The following is an 11,561-nucleotide window of genomic DNA, read 5'->3' on the forward strand; positions in this document are numbered from 1 at the left end:
TCCCTTCCTCCCTTCACCTGGAGAAAAGGACTATTCCAGTGATCAGAAGGGGCAGATAGTATAAACTGGATGTAAATAAAAGCATGATTCTGAAAGGAAAGGTTTAAGGTGGTGATGCTTTTAATGAAAGCAAACTCTTAAGGATTCCTGGTTGGAAAAACAAATCAGGAGACTTCTGGTTGAAAAGAGCAGACTGAACATACGATTTATCTCTACTCCCTGTAGCCCTATATCACTGTATGTCACTGAAAGACTGAATAAAAGGCATGAAACCATAAATGACAGCAAATAAGAACCAGCAGGAAAATTTTGGAAGCCATGAGCAGTTAGACAAATAGGCAATGACTTACCAGACCAGAGAGAGCCAAGAACCTGATGAGGGTGGAGCCAAGAATCAAGCTAATTTGTGCAGAAGAATCTTGGTAAGACTCAGGAAGGACAAGCACTGGGGATGCATGGGTGCAAGGGAGTCAGAGCATAGGAGGTTTAACTGGAATTCTCATTCTCAAATAGAGCAGATCACTAAGAGATCCCAGCATTTCTGAAAACCATGAAAGCTACAGAGGCTAGTATAAACAGAAAACATTGAACTAACAGGATTTACAGAATGTGAGAAGAGGGGAAAAGGAGGAATGGAAAACTAACGAGGAAATTCTATAAGAATCTCCAGAAGGTCATTAGTCTCTAGATTGAAAGGATTCACCAGTTGTTCACTGCGAGTGCATGGGTGAATAAATGCATGAATAAATGAAACTGAACACATCATAACATGTTGTGCACAGGAGATGCGAGCATCCTCGTGTAAGGAGAAGATGACGCAAGGCTCCAGAGTTAGAACCGGGCACGTTCAAATAGTCAGAAATGAGAAGGGTGTGTTGTCAGTAGCAGCCCTGCTACGGGATATAAGAGCATGCTTCCAAAGTTCACCCTGGAATTCTGTGCCCAGCTAAATTATCAAATAAAAGGATGGAATAAAGACAGTTTAAGGCACGCAAAGTATCGAAAAATGTAGTTTCTCAGTAAACTTCTAGAGGGTGTTTACCATCAACATGAGAAAGAGGAAGACAGGATTTAGGAAATTTGGGAACTCTAACACGTGAACTTCCAGATATTCAAGCTGGTTTTAGAAAAGGCAGAGCAACCAGAGATCAAATTGTCAGCATCTGTTGGATCATGGAGAAAAGCAAGAGAGTTCCAGAAAAACATCTATTTCTGCTTTATTGACTATGCCAAAGCCTTTGACTACGTGGATCACAATAAACTGTGGAAAATTCTGAAAGAGATGGGAATACCAGACCACCTGACCTGCCTCTTGAGAAACCTATATGCAGGTCAGTTAGAACTGAACATGGAACAACAGACTGGTTCCAAAGAGGAAAAGGAGTACGTCAAGGCTGTATATTGTCACCCTGCTTATTTAACTTCTATGCAGAGTACCTCATGAGAAACACTGGACTGGAAGAAGCACAAGCTGGAATCAAGATTGCCAGGAGAAATATCAGTAACCTCAGATATGCAGATGACACCACCCTTAACAGCCGAAAGTGAAGAGGAACTCAAAAGCCTCTTGATGAAAGTGAAAGAGGAGAGTGGAAAAGTTGGTTTAAAGCTCAACATTCAGAAAACAAAGATCATGGCATCTGGTCCTATCACTTCATGGGAAATAGATGGGGAAACAATGGAAACAGTGTCAGACTTTATTTTGGGGCTCCAAAATTACTGCAGATGGTGACTGCCGCCATGAAATTAAAAGACGCTTACTCCTTGGAAGAAAAGTTATGACCAACCTAGATAGCATATTCGAAAGCAGAGACATTTCTTTGCCAACAAAGGTCCGTCTAGTCAAGGCTATGGTTTTTCCAGTGGTTGTATATGGATGTGAGAGTTGGACTGTGAAGAAAGCTGAGCACCAAAGAATGATGCTTTTGAACTGTGGTGTTGGAGAAGACTCTTGAGAGTCCCTTGGACTGCAAGGAGATCCAACCAGTCCATTCTAGAGGAGGTCAGTCCTGGGTGTTCTTTGGAAGGAATGATGCTAAAGCTGAAACTCCAGTACTTTGGCCACCTCATGCAAAGTTGACTCATTGGAAAAGACTCTGATGCTGGGAGGGATTGGGGGCAGGAGGAGAAGGGGACGACCGAGGATGAGATGGCTGGATGGCATTACCGATTCGATGGACATGAGTTTGAGTGAACTCCGGGAGTTGGTGATGGACAGGGATGCCTGGCGTGCTGCGATTCATGGGGTCGCAAAGTGTCGGACACGACTGAGTGACTGAATTGAACTGAACTGAGCATGGAACTTCCAGGAAAATGGCGAAAGCTATTTTCAAGAGAATTTTTTTTTTTAATTTAAATTTTGGCTGCACCACGCAGCATGTGGGATCTTTAGTTCTCCACCCAAGGATCAAAACTGAGCCCCCTACAGAGGAGGTGCAGGGTCTTAACCAAGACTACCAAGGAAGTCCCTCCAAGAGAATTTTTCAGTGAGCATAAATTCAGTGTCGTCTAGAATAGGACAGAGGGCTCTAGGAGGAATAGTTTCCAGACAGGGAAGGCAGGGTAAGAAAGGTTAAAAAAGAAGAAAACAAACACGTTACCTAATGTGCTTTGGAGCTTGTATTGGGAGCACACATTGAATGTATTTGTGTTTCTCTCATAGTTTGGGGATGAATTAGTGATAGGAATATAGAAAGCAAAGCAAAGCAAGCATAAAAACAAAACAAAACAAAGCACAAGTAATCACTTCTGCTTCTAGTAAGGATGTACTTGGTAATTTGGACCGCCTCTCCCACTGAGGATCACTGTTAATAGAAAAGTTAGATCCAAAATAAAACATATATGCTTGAAGGCCCCAGGAAGTTAACTAGGTAATAAAGAATAACTGGGCCAGGATCCTGGAGAAGACTGACCCTGGACTGTCGGTTCTGGGGGAAGGTGAATGGCACTTTCAGTGGTCTTTTCAGATCAGAGGATAGCAGAGGGGATTAAGGGCTTGCCGAGGGCTGACCTGATGAACTTTGCTCACTTCTGATGGGGACCCTGAAGGGTGGCACTCTGGAATAAGGGTGACCTGGATGCCGGCAGGCCCTCCCAGGACTCTACTCAGCTCCACTTCGTCTCACTTCCTGAGACTGAGCTGAAGTCATTCTAGATTGTTGCCTGACAGCCACCGAGCAGAAGCAAACTTAACTTTTCTCTGAAGATTTATAACACCATCTTAGGATTTAAATTATTCCTGCAGTTTTCAAACTTAATGTCTGATAAATGGTAAAAAAAAGCCTGGCAGCAGAGAGACATGACAATAACAAGAACAGACCCACGGCAGCTCCACATATTAGAGCCATCAGACACAGATATTAAAATAACTGTGCATACTGTGTACATAGAGGTAGAATTTTGGCAGAGAACTGGGAGTAAAACTAAATCCATGTGGACATTCAAGAATTGAAAAGTAGAATTTCTGAAATGAAAGTGAAAAGTGAAAGTGAAGTCACTCAGTCGTGTCTGACCGACCCCATGGACTATAACCTACCATGCTCCTCCGTCCATGGGATAAGCGACTCATCAAATGGGCTTAATAACAAATTAGACACATGAAAAGAAAAAATTAGAGCCTTTTGGCTCTCTGCGTAGTACCATGGTGGTTAGCATGAGTAAGCATCTTATGAAAGGAGGTGAAAAGGGAGCCAAGAAGAAAGTGGTTGACCTATTTTCTAAGAAACATTGGTATGAAGTGAAAGGACCAACTATGTTCAATATAAGAAATATTGGGAAAACACTAGTCACAAGAACTCAACTCAAATCACATATGATGGCCTCAAGGGTCATGTTTTTGACGTGAGCCTTGCTGATCTGTGACTGATACAGCTGCATTTAGAAAATTCAAGCTAATTACTGGGGATGCTCAGGGCAAACGCTGCCTGATTAATTTCCATGATGTGATCTGACAAAATGCTCCATGGTCAAACAATGGCTGACCATGACTGAAGCTTGCGTTGGTGTCAAGACCACCAGCAGTTATTTGTTTCCTCTGTTCTGTGTGGGTTTTACTAAAAAAAGGCAACAAAAAGATTTGGAAGACCTCTTATGCCCAGCACCATCAGTTTCACCAAATCCACAAGATGGTGGAAATCATGACCCGAGAGCTGCAGACAGGTGACATGAAAGAGGCAGTCAGTAAACTGATTCCAGACAGCAGTGGAAAAGGCAGAGAAACTTGCCAATCTGTTTATCTGCTCCGTGACATTATTGTTAGAAAAGTAAAAATGCTGAGGAAGCCTAAGTTTGAGTGGGGAAAACTCATGGAGCTGCACGTGAAGGTAGTCATTCTGGAAAAGCTACTGGGGAGGAGACAGGTGCTAAAGTTGGACAAACTGATGGATACGAGCCACCAGTCCATGAATCTGCTTAAAACTCAGACTTCAATGGTGACAAATAAAATATATCTTGTTTGGGGGTGGGGGGAGAGAAAAGTTAGAGACTCGGACATAGGATAGAAGAAAATGTCTAGAGCGAAGCATGTGCTGTGCTGAGTTGTCACAGTCGCGTCCAACTCTGCAGCCCTATGTTGCAGCCCGCCAGGCTCCTCTGTCCATGGGATTCTCCAGGCAAGAAAACTGGAGTGGGTTGCCATTTCCTTCTCCAGGGCACCTTCCCTACCGAGGGCTCAAACCTGGGTCTCTTAAGCCTCCTGCATTCGCAGGTGGGTTCTTTACCACTAGTGCCACCTGGGAAGTCATGAGTGATACATGGAGACACACAAAAAGATGAAAATGAAGAGAGGATGAGAGACATGGAGGATAAAGGTCAAGGTCTAATACACATGTGGCTGGGGTCGCAGGAGAGGAAGGAGAGGGAATGGGTCAGAAGGACATCCAAAGAGATCATGGCCGATAACTTCCCCAAAGTAACACTAGACATCAAGCCACAGATTCAAGAAGCTCTAAAAGTCCCAAGCAAGAAAAACAGAAGAAATCCATAGGTAGCATATATCACAGTATTGTTGGAAAATGAAAGACCAAGAGAAAAAAATCTTAAAAATCAGCCAGAAGAAGGAAGATGGAGAAACAAACACAGTGGAGGCTGGGTGCCCTGGTGTGAAGCTGCAGAAGAGAAAGCTGCCAGTCTGGATGTAAGCCCGGTGAAATGTGCCTCAAGAAGGAAGGCAGGAAAGGTTCTAGACAAAGCCACAAAAATTGATTACCAGTAGACCGTCGCTATAGGAAATAGCGAAAGGGTATTTTTCAGGCAGAGCAAAAACAGTCACAGGTGAAAAGGCAGAAATACAAGAAGGCATGGATTAAGAAAAAGTCAGTAGTAGGCAAGTGAATATTGACTGTATAAAACAATAAGCTGATATCTTGTGGGGGTGTATGACTATATGCTGAAGTGCATGATAACAGTAGCGTAGAAATTGGGAAGAGGATAAACAGAGTTAGTGTCCTAAGGTTCTTGCATTGTCTGGGAAACTGGTAAGAATATCAATTAATGTTATAGTTTAAGGCAAGGATGCTTATTGTAATCTAGAGTTAGCCCCTAAAAGAATAGTAAAATAGTGTACAATACCCAAATTAAAAGTGAAAAAGCAATTTAAACAATCACAGAATCCTAAAAAAGTTAAGAAAGAAGAGAGAACAGATAGACATAAAGAAAATACTTAGTATTTTAGTAGAAGGTCAGCTGTATCAGAATTACGTTAATGAAAGAGCTCTTTACATACCCATTAGAAGACTAAAGATGGTCAGATTAGCTGCCCCCCCCCCCTCAAAAAAAACAAAACCACAAAACAGCTGGGACAGGAATGGGGCAGAAGGGATAGGAAAAGGGGAGGGACACTTAGCTTCATTTCGTCTCTTGTATACTTCAGAATTGTTAATGTTTCCTGTACAACCCTCCAAATCAACAAGGTTTGAAGGATGTTGAGCAACCCTAAATTGGAATACAGGAAGAAACTGACTGTATATCTAAGAAATAGCCACACTAAAGGGATACACACAGATAAGAACTTGTCTAAGTCACTTTTGAATGTAGTATTTTGACTCTGTATCCTCTGGCTAAAGACAAAGACTGTAAACACATGTTAGATTCTAATAAGTAAGTTTCTTTTACCCAGCAGCATGGGTTAACAATTCTAAAATACTTTCTCTGTATTTTAGTACTGATTGAATAAGTATGTTGTGAATAATGACAGTCAGGTTTCGGGGGGAGGCTAGAATGAATCCTCTGTTTTGCAGTGAGATTGGAGGTATTATGACTTATGGTTTTTGATAGGTACAGAGATAGATGCGGGCGGTGCATCCTTGCACCTCTCTGTCTGAGCCTGTCTGCTGAGAGGGCCTGGAAGCCATGACACACTTAGCAGCAACGAGCACACTTGGTACCCAGATTGTGGTTTCTAAAATACTCTTCTCCATGACAAGGCACCAGGGCTCCTTGGAGAATTGGCCAGTTCCAAGACTGGGGCTGGGAAAATGTAAGATGAACCTGAAACTTCATTTTGTGCCAGAATGGAAGTGTTCAAAGAATGACGGGGGCATGTCAAGAGGACGTAGGAGCTGACTTGAAGGGACTCCTGCCGGCCATTCGGGGAGACACTGAATATCAAAATAAGTAATAATAGAAACAGATTGCAAGCTGTTGAATAAGAATCCATAAGACCAAGCTGATATGAATGAATGAATGGATACATAAATTCATAAATAAGTAATTGAGAAGGGAAAGCTCTTCCGCACAGTAGCATGCCAACTATTGAACAGAGAAGGAATGATGAAATTAGAAAATCGGTGTTGGCAACCTTGTAATAATTGATTCTGCAAGTTTGATGAGAAGCAGAATATTTACACAGTCTCAAAGTATCTCCCTGCAACATACGTATTAATTACAAAGGGGAGGTAGTAACTACAGGCTAGAGACTTGGCAGACATCAGCATGACCAGGTGACAAAAATTAACTCTCATCGTAATAAGACAAATAATGCACTGAAGGGACACAGCATCCCTTCTGGGCATTTGTTCCCAAAACATAGAACGTGAACCTGACCATGAGGAAGCGTCAGACAAATCCACACTGAGAGACAGTCTTAAAAACAAAGCTTCTGCTCTTCAAAAAATGTTAAGATCATAACACACAAAGACTGAAGAACCATTCTAGACGAAACTGAAGACCTGTGACTGACCATTGGCTGCCACACGCGGTCCTCCATTGAGTCCTGGACAGTCTACAGAATCTTTTCTTTCAAAGGACTTCTTTTGGACAGTTGGCAGAAAAATTGAAAAGGTCTGTCGGTAAGACTGGATAGCAGTGTTGTGCTTGTGCCTAGTCACTTAGTCGTGTCCAGCTCTCTGTGACCCCCATCAGCAGTAGCCCACCACGCTCTTCTGCCCGTGGGATTCTCCAGGCAAGAACACTGGAGTGGGTTGCCATTTCCTTCTCCAAGATAGTAGTATTATGTGAGTGTCAGTGTTAAGATGTTTATAATTGTATCAGGCTTATTTAAGAGAATGTTTTTGTTTTCAGGAAATGTATCCAGAAGTACTGCATGTGTTTGTGTGTGTGTAGAGAAACTTGCAATTTCCTGCCCCCTGTCCCATAAAGAAGACCCCCATCCTTTCTTCTGTCAGGCAGTTGGTAAGCTGTGGGAAGTGGGCTGGGCCAGTTAGTTAGCATCCAGCCACCTCTGTCAAGCCATTTAAGTGTCTGGCCTTCTCTGGCTTCAGCTGTCTCGAGGGTGAGGTCCCTCCAGTAGGTGTTAACAGGCCTCTACCTCAAGCCTGACTTTGGAGTCTAAGCACTACCTTCTTACTGTCTAAGGAAGCAAGACCTCTCACCTTGTTTTTCTTTTTTTTTCTTTCTTTCTTTTTTTTTTTAAATTTTAAAATCTTTAATTCTTACATGCATTCCCAAACATGAACCCCCCTCCCACCTCCCTCCCCATAACATCTCTCTGGGTCATCCCCATGCACCAGCCCCAAGCATGCTATATCCTGCGTCAGACATAGACTGGCGATTCAATTCTTACATGATAGTATACATGTTAAAATGCCATTCTCCCAAATCATCCCACCCTCTCCCTCTCCCTCTGAGTCCAAAAGTCCGTTATACACATCTGTGTCTTTTTCGCTGTCTTGCGTACAGGGTCGTCATTGCCATCTTTCTAAATTCCATATATATGTGTTAGTATACTGTATTGGTGTTTTTCTTTCTGGCTTACTTCACTCTGTATAATCGGCTCTAGTTTCATCCATCTCATCAGAACTAATTCAAGTGAATTCTTTTTAACGGCTGAGTAATACTCCATTGTGTATATGTACCACAGCTTTCTTATCCATTCATCTGCTGATGGACATCTAGGTTGTTTCCATGTCCTGGCTATTATAAACAGTGCTGCGATGAACATTGGGGTACATGTGTCTCTTTCAATTCTGGTTTCCTCGGTGTGTATGCCCAGCAGTGGGATCGCTGGGTCATAAGGTAGTTCTATTTGCAATTTTTTAAGGAATCTCCACACTGTTCTCCATAGTGGCTGTACTAGTTTGCATTCCCACCAACAGTGTAGGAGGGTTCCCTTTTCTCCACACCCTCTCCAGCATTTATTGCTTGCAGATTTTTGGATCGTAGCCATTCTGACTGGTGTGAAGTGGTACCTCATTGTGGTTTTGATTTGCATTTCTCTAATAATGAGTGATGTTGAGCATCTTTTCATGTGTTTGTTAGCCATCCGTATATCTTCTTTGGAGAAATGTCTGTTTAGTTCTTTGGCCCATTTTTTGATTGGGTCGTTTATTTTTCTGGAGTTGAGCTGCATAAGTTGCTTGTATATTTTTGAGATTAGTTGTTTGTCAGTTGCTTCATTTGCTATTATTTTCTCCCATTCAGAAGGCTGTCTTTTCATCTTGCTTATATTTTCCTTTGTTGTGCAGAAGCTTTTAATTTTAATTAGATCCCATTTGTTTATTTTTGCTTTTATTTCCAGAATTCTGGGAGGTGGATCACAGAGGATCCTGCTGTGATTTATGTCTGAGAGTGTTTTGCCTATGTTCTCCTCTAGGAGTTTTATAGTTTCTTCACCTTGTTTTTCTTCTTCCAAAATACTTTAGCCATTCTTGGCCCTTTGAATTTCTGTTTAAATCTTAAAAGTGACTCGGTAAGTCCCTCAACTGAGTAACAGAACGGCTCCCATACTTGGCTATATGTACCTTTAGCTTTGTTGTTTGTCTTCCAGCTTTTCAGAAGAGCTGGTCGATGAAGCCCTGGGGGCTGTGGCTGCTGAACTGCAGGACATGTGTGAAGATTACGCAGAAGCTGTGTTCACCTCAGAGTTCTTGGAACCTGCTACGTGACGGCTCACTGGCCAAGGGGTGGCACCCCCGCTTGGTTTTAGCCACAGGAAGGCTTTGTCCTCAGCTGTCCCTCCGGGCCTAGAAGAGCTGCCCACTGGGACGAAGGACGCGCCTCACTCTGATCCTCTCATTGTCAGAGCGAATGGTTCTGATAGCTTATGACGGGATGTGTCCTATTTATGAGTGCCCAGGAAACATGAATCGATGACAGTATAATATTTTCTGAATGTGTAGTTTTCCCATTGAAATACCATGGTCATTCCACTGGCTCAGTTTGGTGATCAGAAGGTTCTGAAAGGTAATAGATTAAGTCTGCTTCACACAGGGATTCAAGTTGCTGTTGACCTGCCCTGATGCCCGCACAAGAGCAGTTACTGTCTGGTCCCATCACCTGGCTCATGTTCCCTGCTCTGAGAGTTCCTACCAGGACACCTGTCCTGCTGGGTTATAGACTTTTGTCCAGCACAGGACTTGGTTATGCTGCCCAGCCCTGCTCTCTTATTAAAATAGGAACCCAGCAGTTATCCGCGTGTAACAGCAAACACACGCTCCTCTCATTCTCAGTTGCTAAGTGCTTCTCCACATTTTTAGTCCCTCAAGTCTTCTGTTGCTGTGAGCTGACGTATTCTGATACACAAAACTCTGAATTCAGAGGAAGTTTATGGACCTCAGGAGAGGCTGCCTTCTCTGGGGTTTGGGCGGAGGTACGAGCTCACTCTCCTCCCTGCTGAGGTCATGAGTGTCTTATGTCTCCGCACCGGAAGGGAGCCTGAGTGGGAGGACAGAATAGATCCGGATGGTGTGAAGATGACAGGGTCTCCCCCAAGACAGGAATAAACTTAAGAACCACAACAGCTTAGTCCTCGAACGTCTTATAAGTCCTGTTTTACCAGGAGGAAAGCCTCTTGTGCTTTCAGAAACTGAGTTCAGAAAAAGAAAAGGAACGTGTCTAAAATAAGGCCGCTGCCTGGAAAAAGTCCCCTCACTTTTCTTTGCCTGAGGCCTTTGGTGGAAGAAATGTAGAGAACGAGCGACGTGAGACACACCCCGCGGAATAATGTGAATCTTTTTATAGCACGCACAGTGTTGTCATCTGGGATTTGCCTCTGAAGTACAAGTATTTCAGGTGATAATTTAAGCTGCTTGATCACATGTACTTGTGCAAAATTGATTTTCATTTAATGTTAATGTTTTCCTGCTTAATTTTATATAACCTCAGAATTTAAAAGGCCTCAAGGGAAATTATAGGTCTTTAATTTGAGGAATTACATAATGTACACTTGAATGGATAGAAGCGTCTGTTATTGATAATTTGAGTGGCGGTTTTTATTGTTGATTTTTTAAATAAAGTTGGTATTTTAAAGTATCTACATGTTGCTTTAAAATAATTTACATATCCTTTTTCCTCTCAGGCAAAGTGAAATGGGATTTACAGGAACCACTGAGAATACTTTTATATTTAATATGAGTATAGTGGATTATTTGCCACCTCTCATCCTCCCCCAGAAAGAAATACATGATAATGAAAGCTAACATTTATTGAGCACATACTATGTACCAGCCATAGGTCTAAATGCTTTCCCTGTATTAATTTATTTAATCCTCATATCCATGTGAGGTGGATACCATTATTATTCCCATTTTATAGATGAATCAGATGAGGCCCAGGATGGGGCGATAATCTGATCAAACAAGCCTATGTTCAGCAATGCCGTGGGCATGGGTTCATTTACTTACTCCATGAAGATAGTTGTCGAAGTTTTGAGAGTTCACTTGAATGCATCTTCCTGTCTGCGCTCAGCGTGTGACGCCACCCCTCCAGACGCTGTGGTCTGGAGCAGTCCTTTGCTAAGTCCTGTCTGCTACAGAGTCAAGTCCAGACTCCTTTGCTTTGTTTGCAGATCTTTCCAGCATCTCTCCTACTCCCTGTTGCTCTTGCCTGGGGGTGAGGCTTACACCTGCTTCTGGGTCCGCTCACTGCTCCACCGCCCTGGCCCACAGCGAACCTCCTCAGCCAAAGCTTATTCTTTGAAGATGCAAAAATAACCACAAGAAATTAAAACTTTCATCTGAAAATGGAAGTTGAATCCTTCAAATATAAATTTTCCTTTGTACAGCCTTGCAGTTATCCCAGACCTCTAGCATTTGTTCATGAGCAAAGGCTGGTCATTCTCTAATCCCCTCCAGTTTTCTCCTGACCTGTCCAGGTGTTCTTTTCAG

The 11,561-nt window shown here is 42.7% G+C and overlaps 1 protein-coding gene and 1 pseudogene across 3 annotated transcripts in view; both read left to right on the top strand.

The window, feature by feature from the left end:
• The window catches only part of KIAA0753 (KIAA0753 ortholog), a 58,756-nt gene extending 48,049 nt beyond the window's left edge, over positions 1-10,707 (top strand). For all 3 annotated transcript variants that reach the window (XR_011247020.1, XM_069542785.1, XM_069542784.1), the window contains exon 18: positions 9,224-10,707. Coding sequence is in view for 2 of the 3 variants with exons in the window: in XM_069542785.1 (XP_069398886.1) it covers positions 9,224-9,341 (118 nt within the window). In the remaining variant the exon portion in view is untranslated. The remainder of the gene's footprint in view (positions 1-9,223) is intronic.
• LOC138414925 (small ribosomal subunit protein eS1-like) lies at positions 3,588-4,968 on the top strand (annotated as a pseudogene).
• Positions 10,708-11,561: the final 854 nt, after the last annotated feature.

This window comes from Ovis canadensis, chromosome 11 (genome assembly GCF_042477335.2).
Source record: "Ovis canadensis isolate MfBH-ARS-UI-01 breed Bighorn chromosome 11, ARS-UI_OviCan_v2, whole genome shotgun sequence".
Classification (NCBI taxonomy): domain Eukaryota; kingdom Metazoa; phylum Chordata; class Mammalia; order Artiodactyla; family Bovidae; genus Ovis; species Ovis canadensis.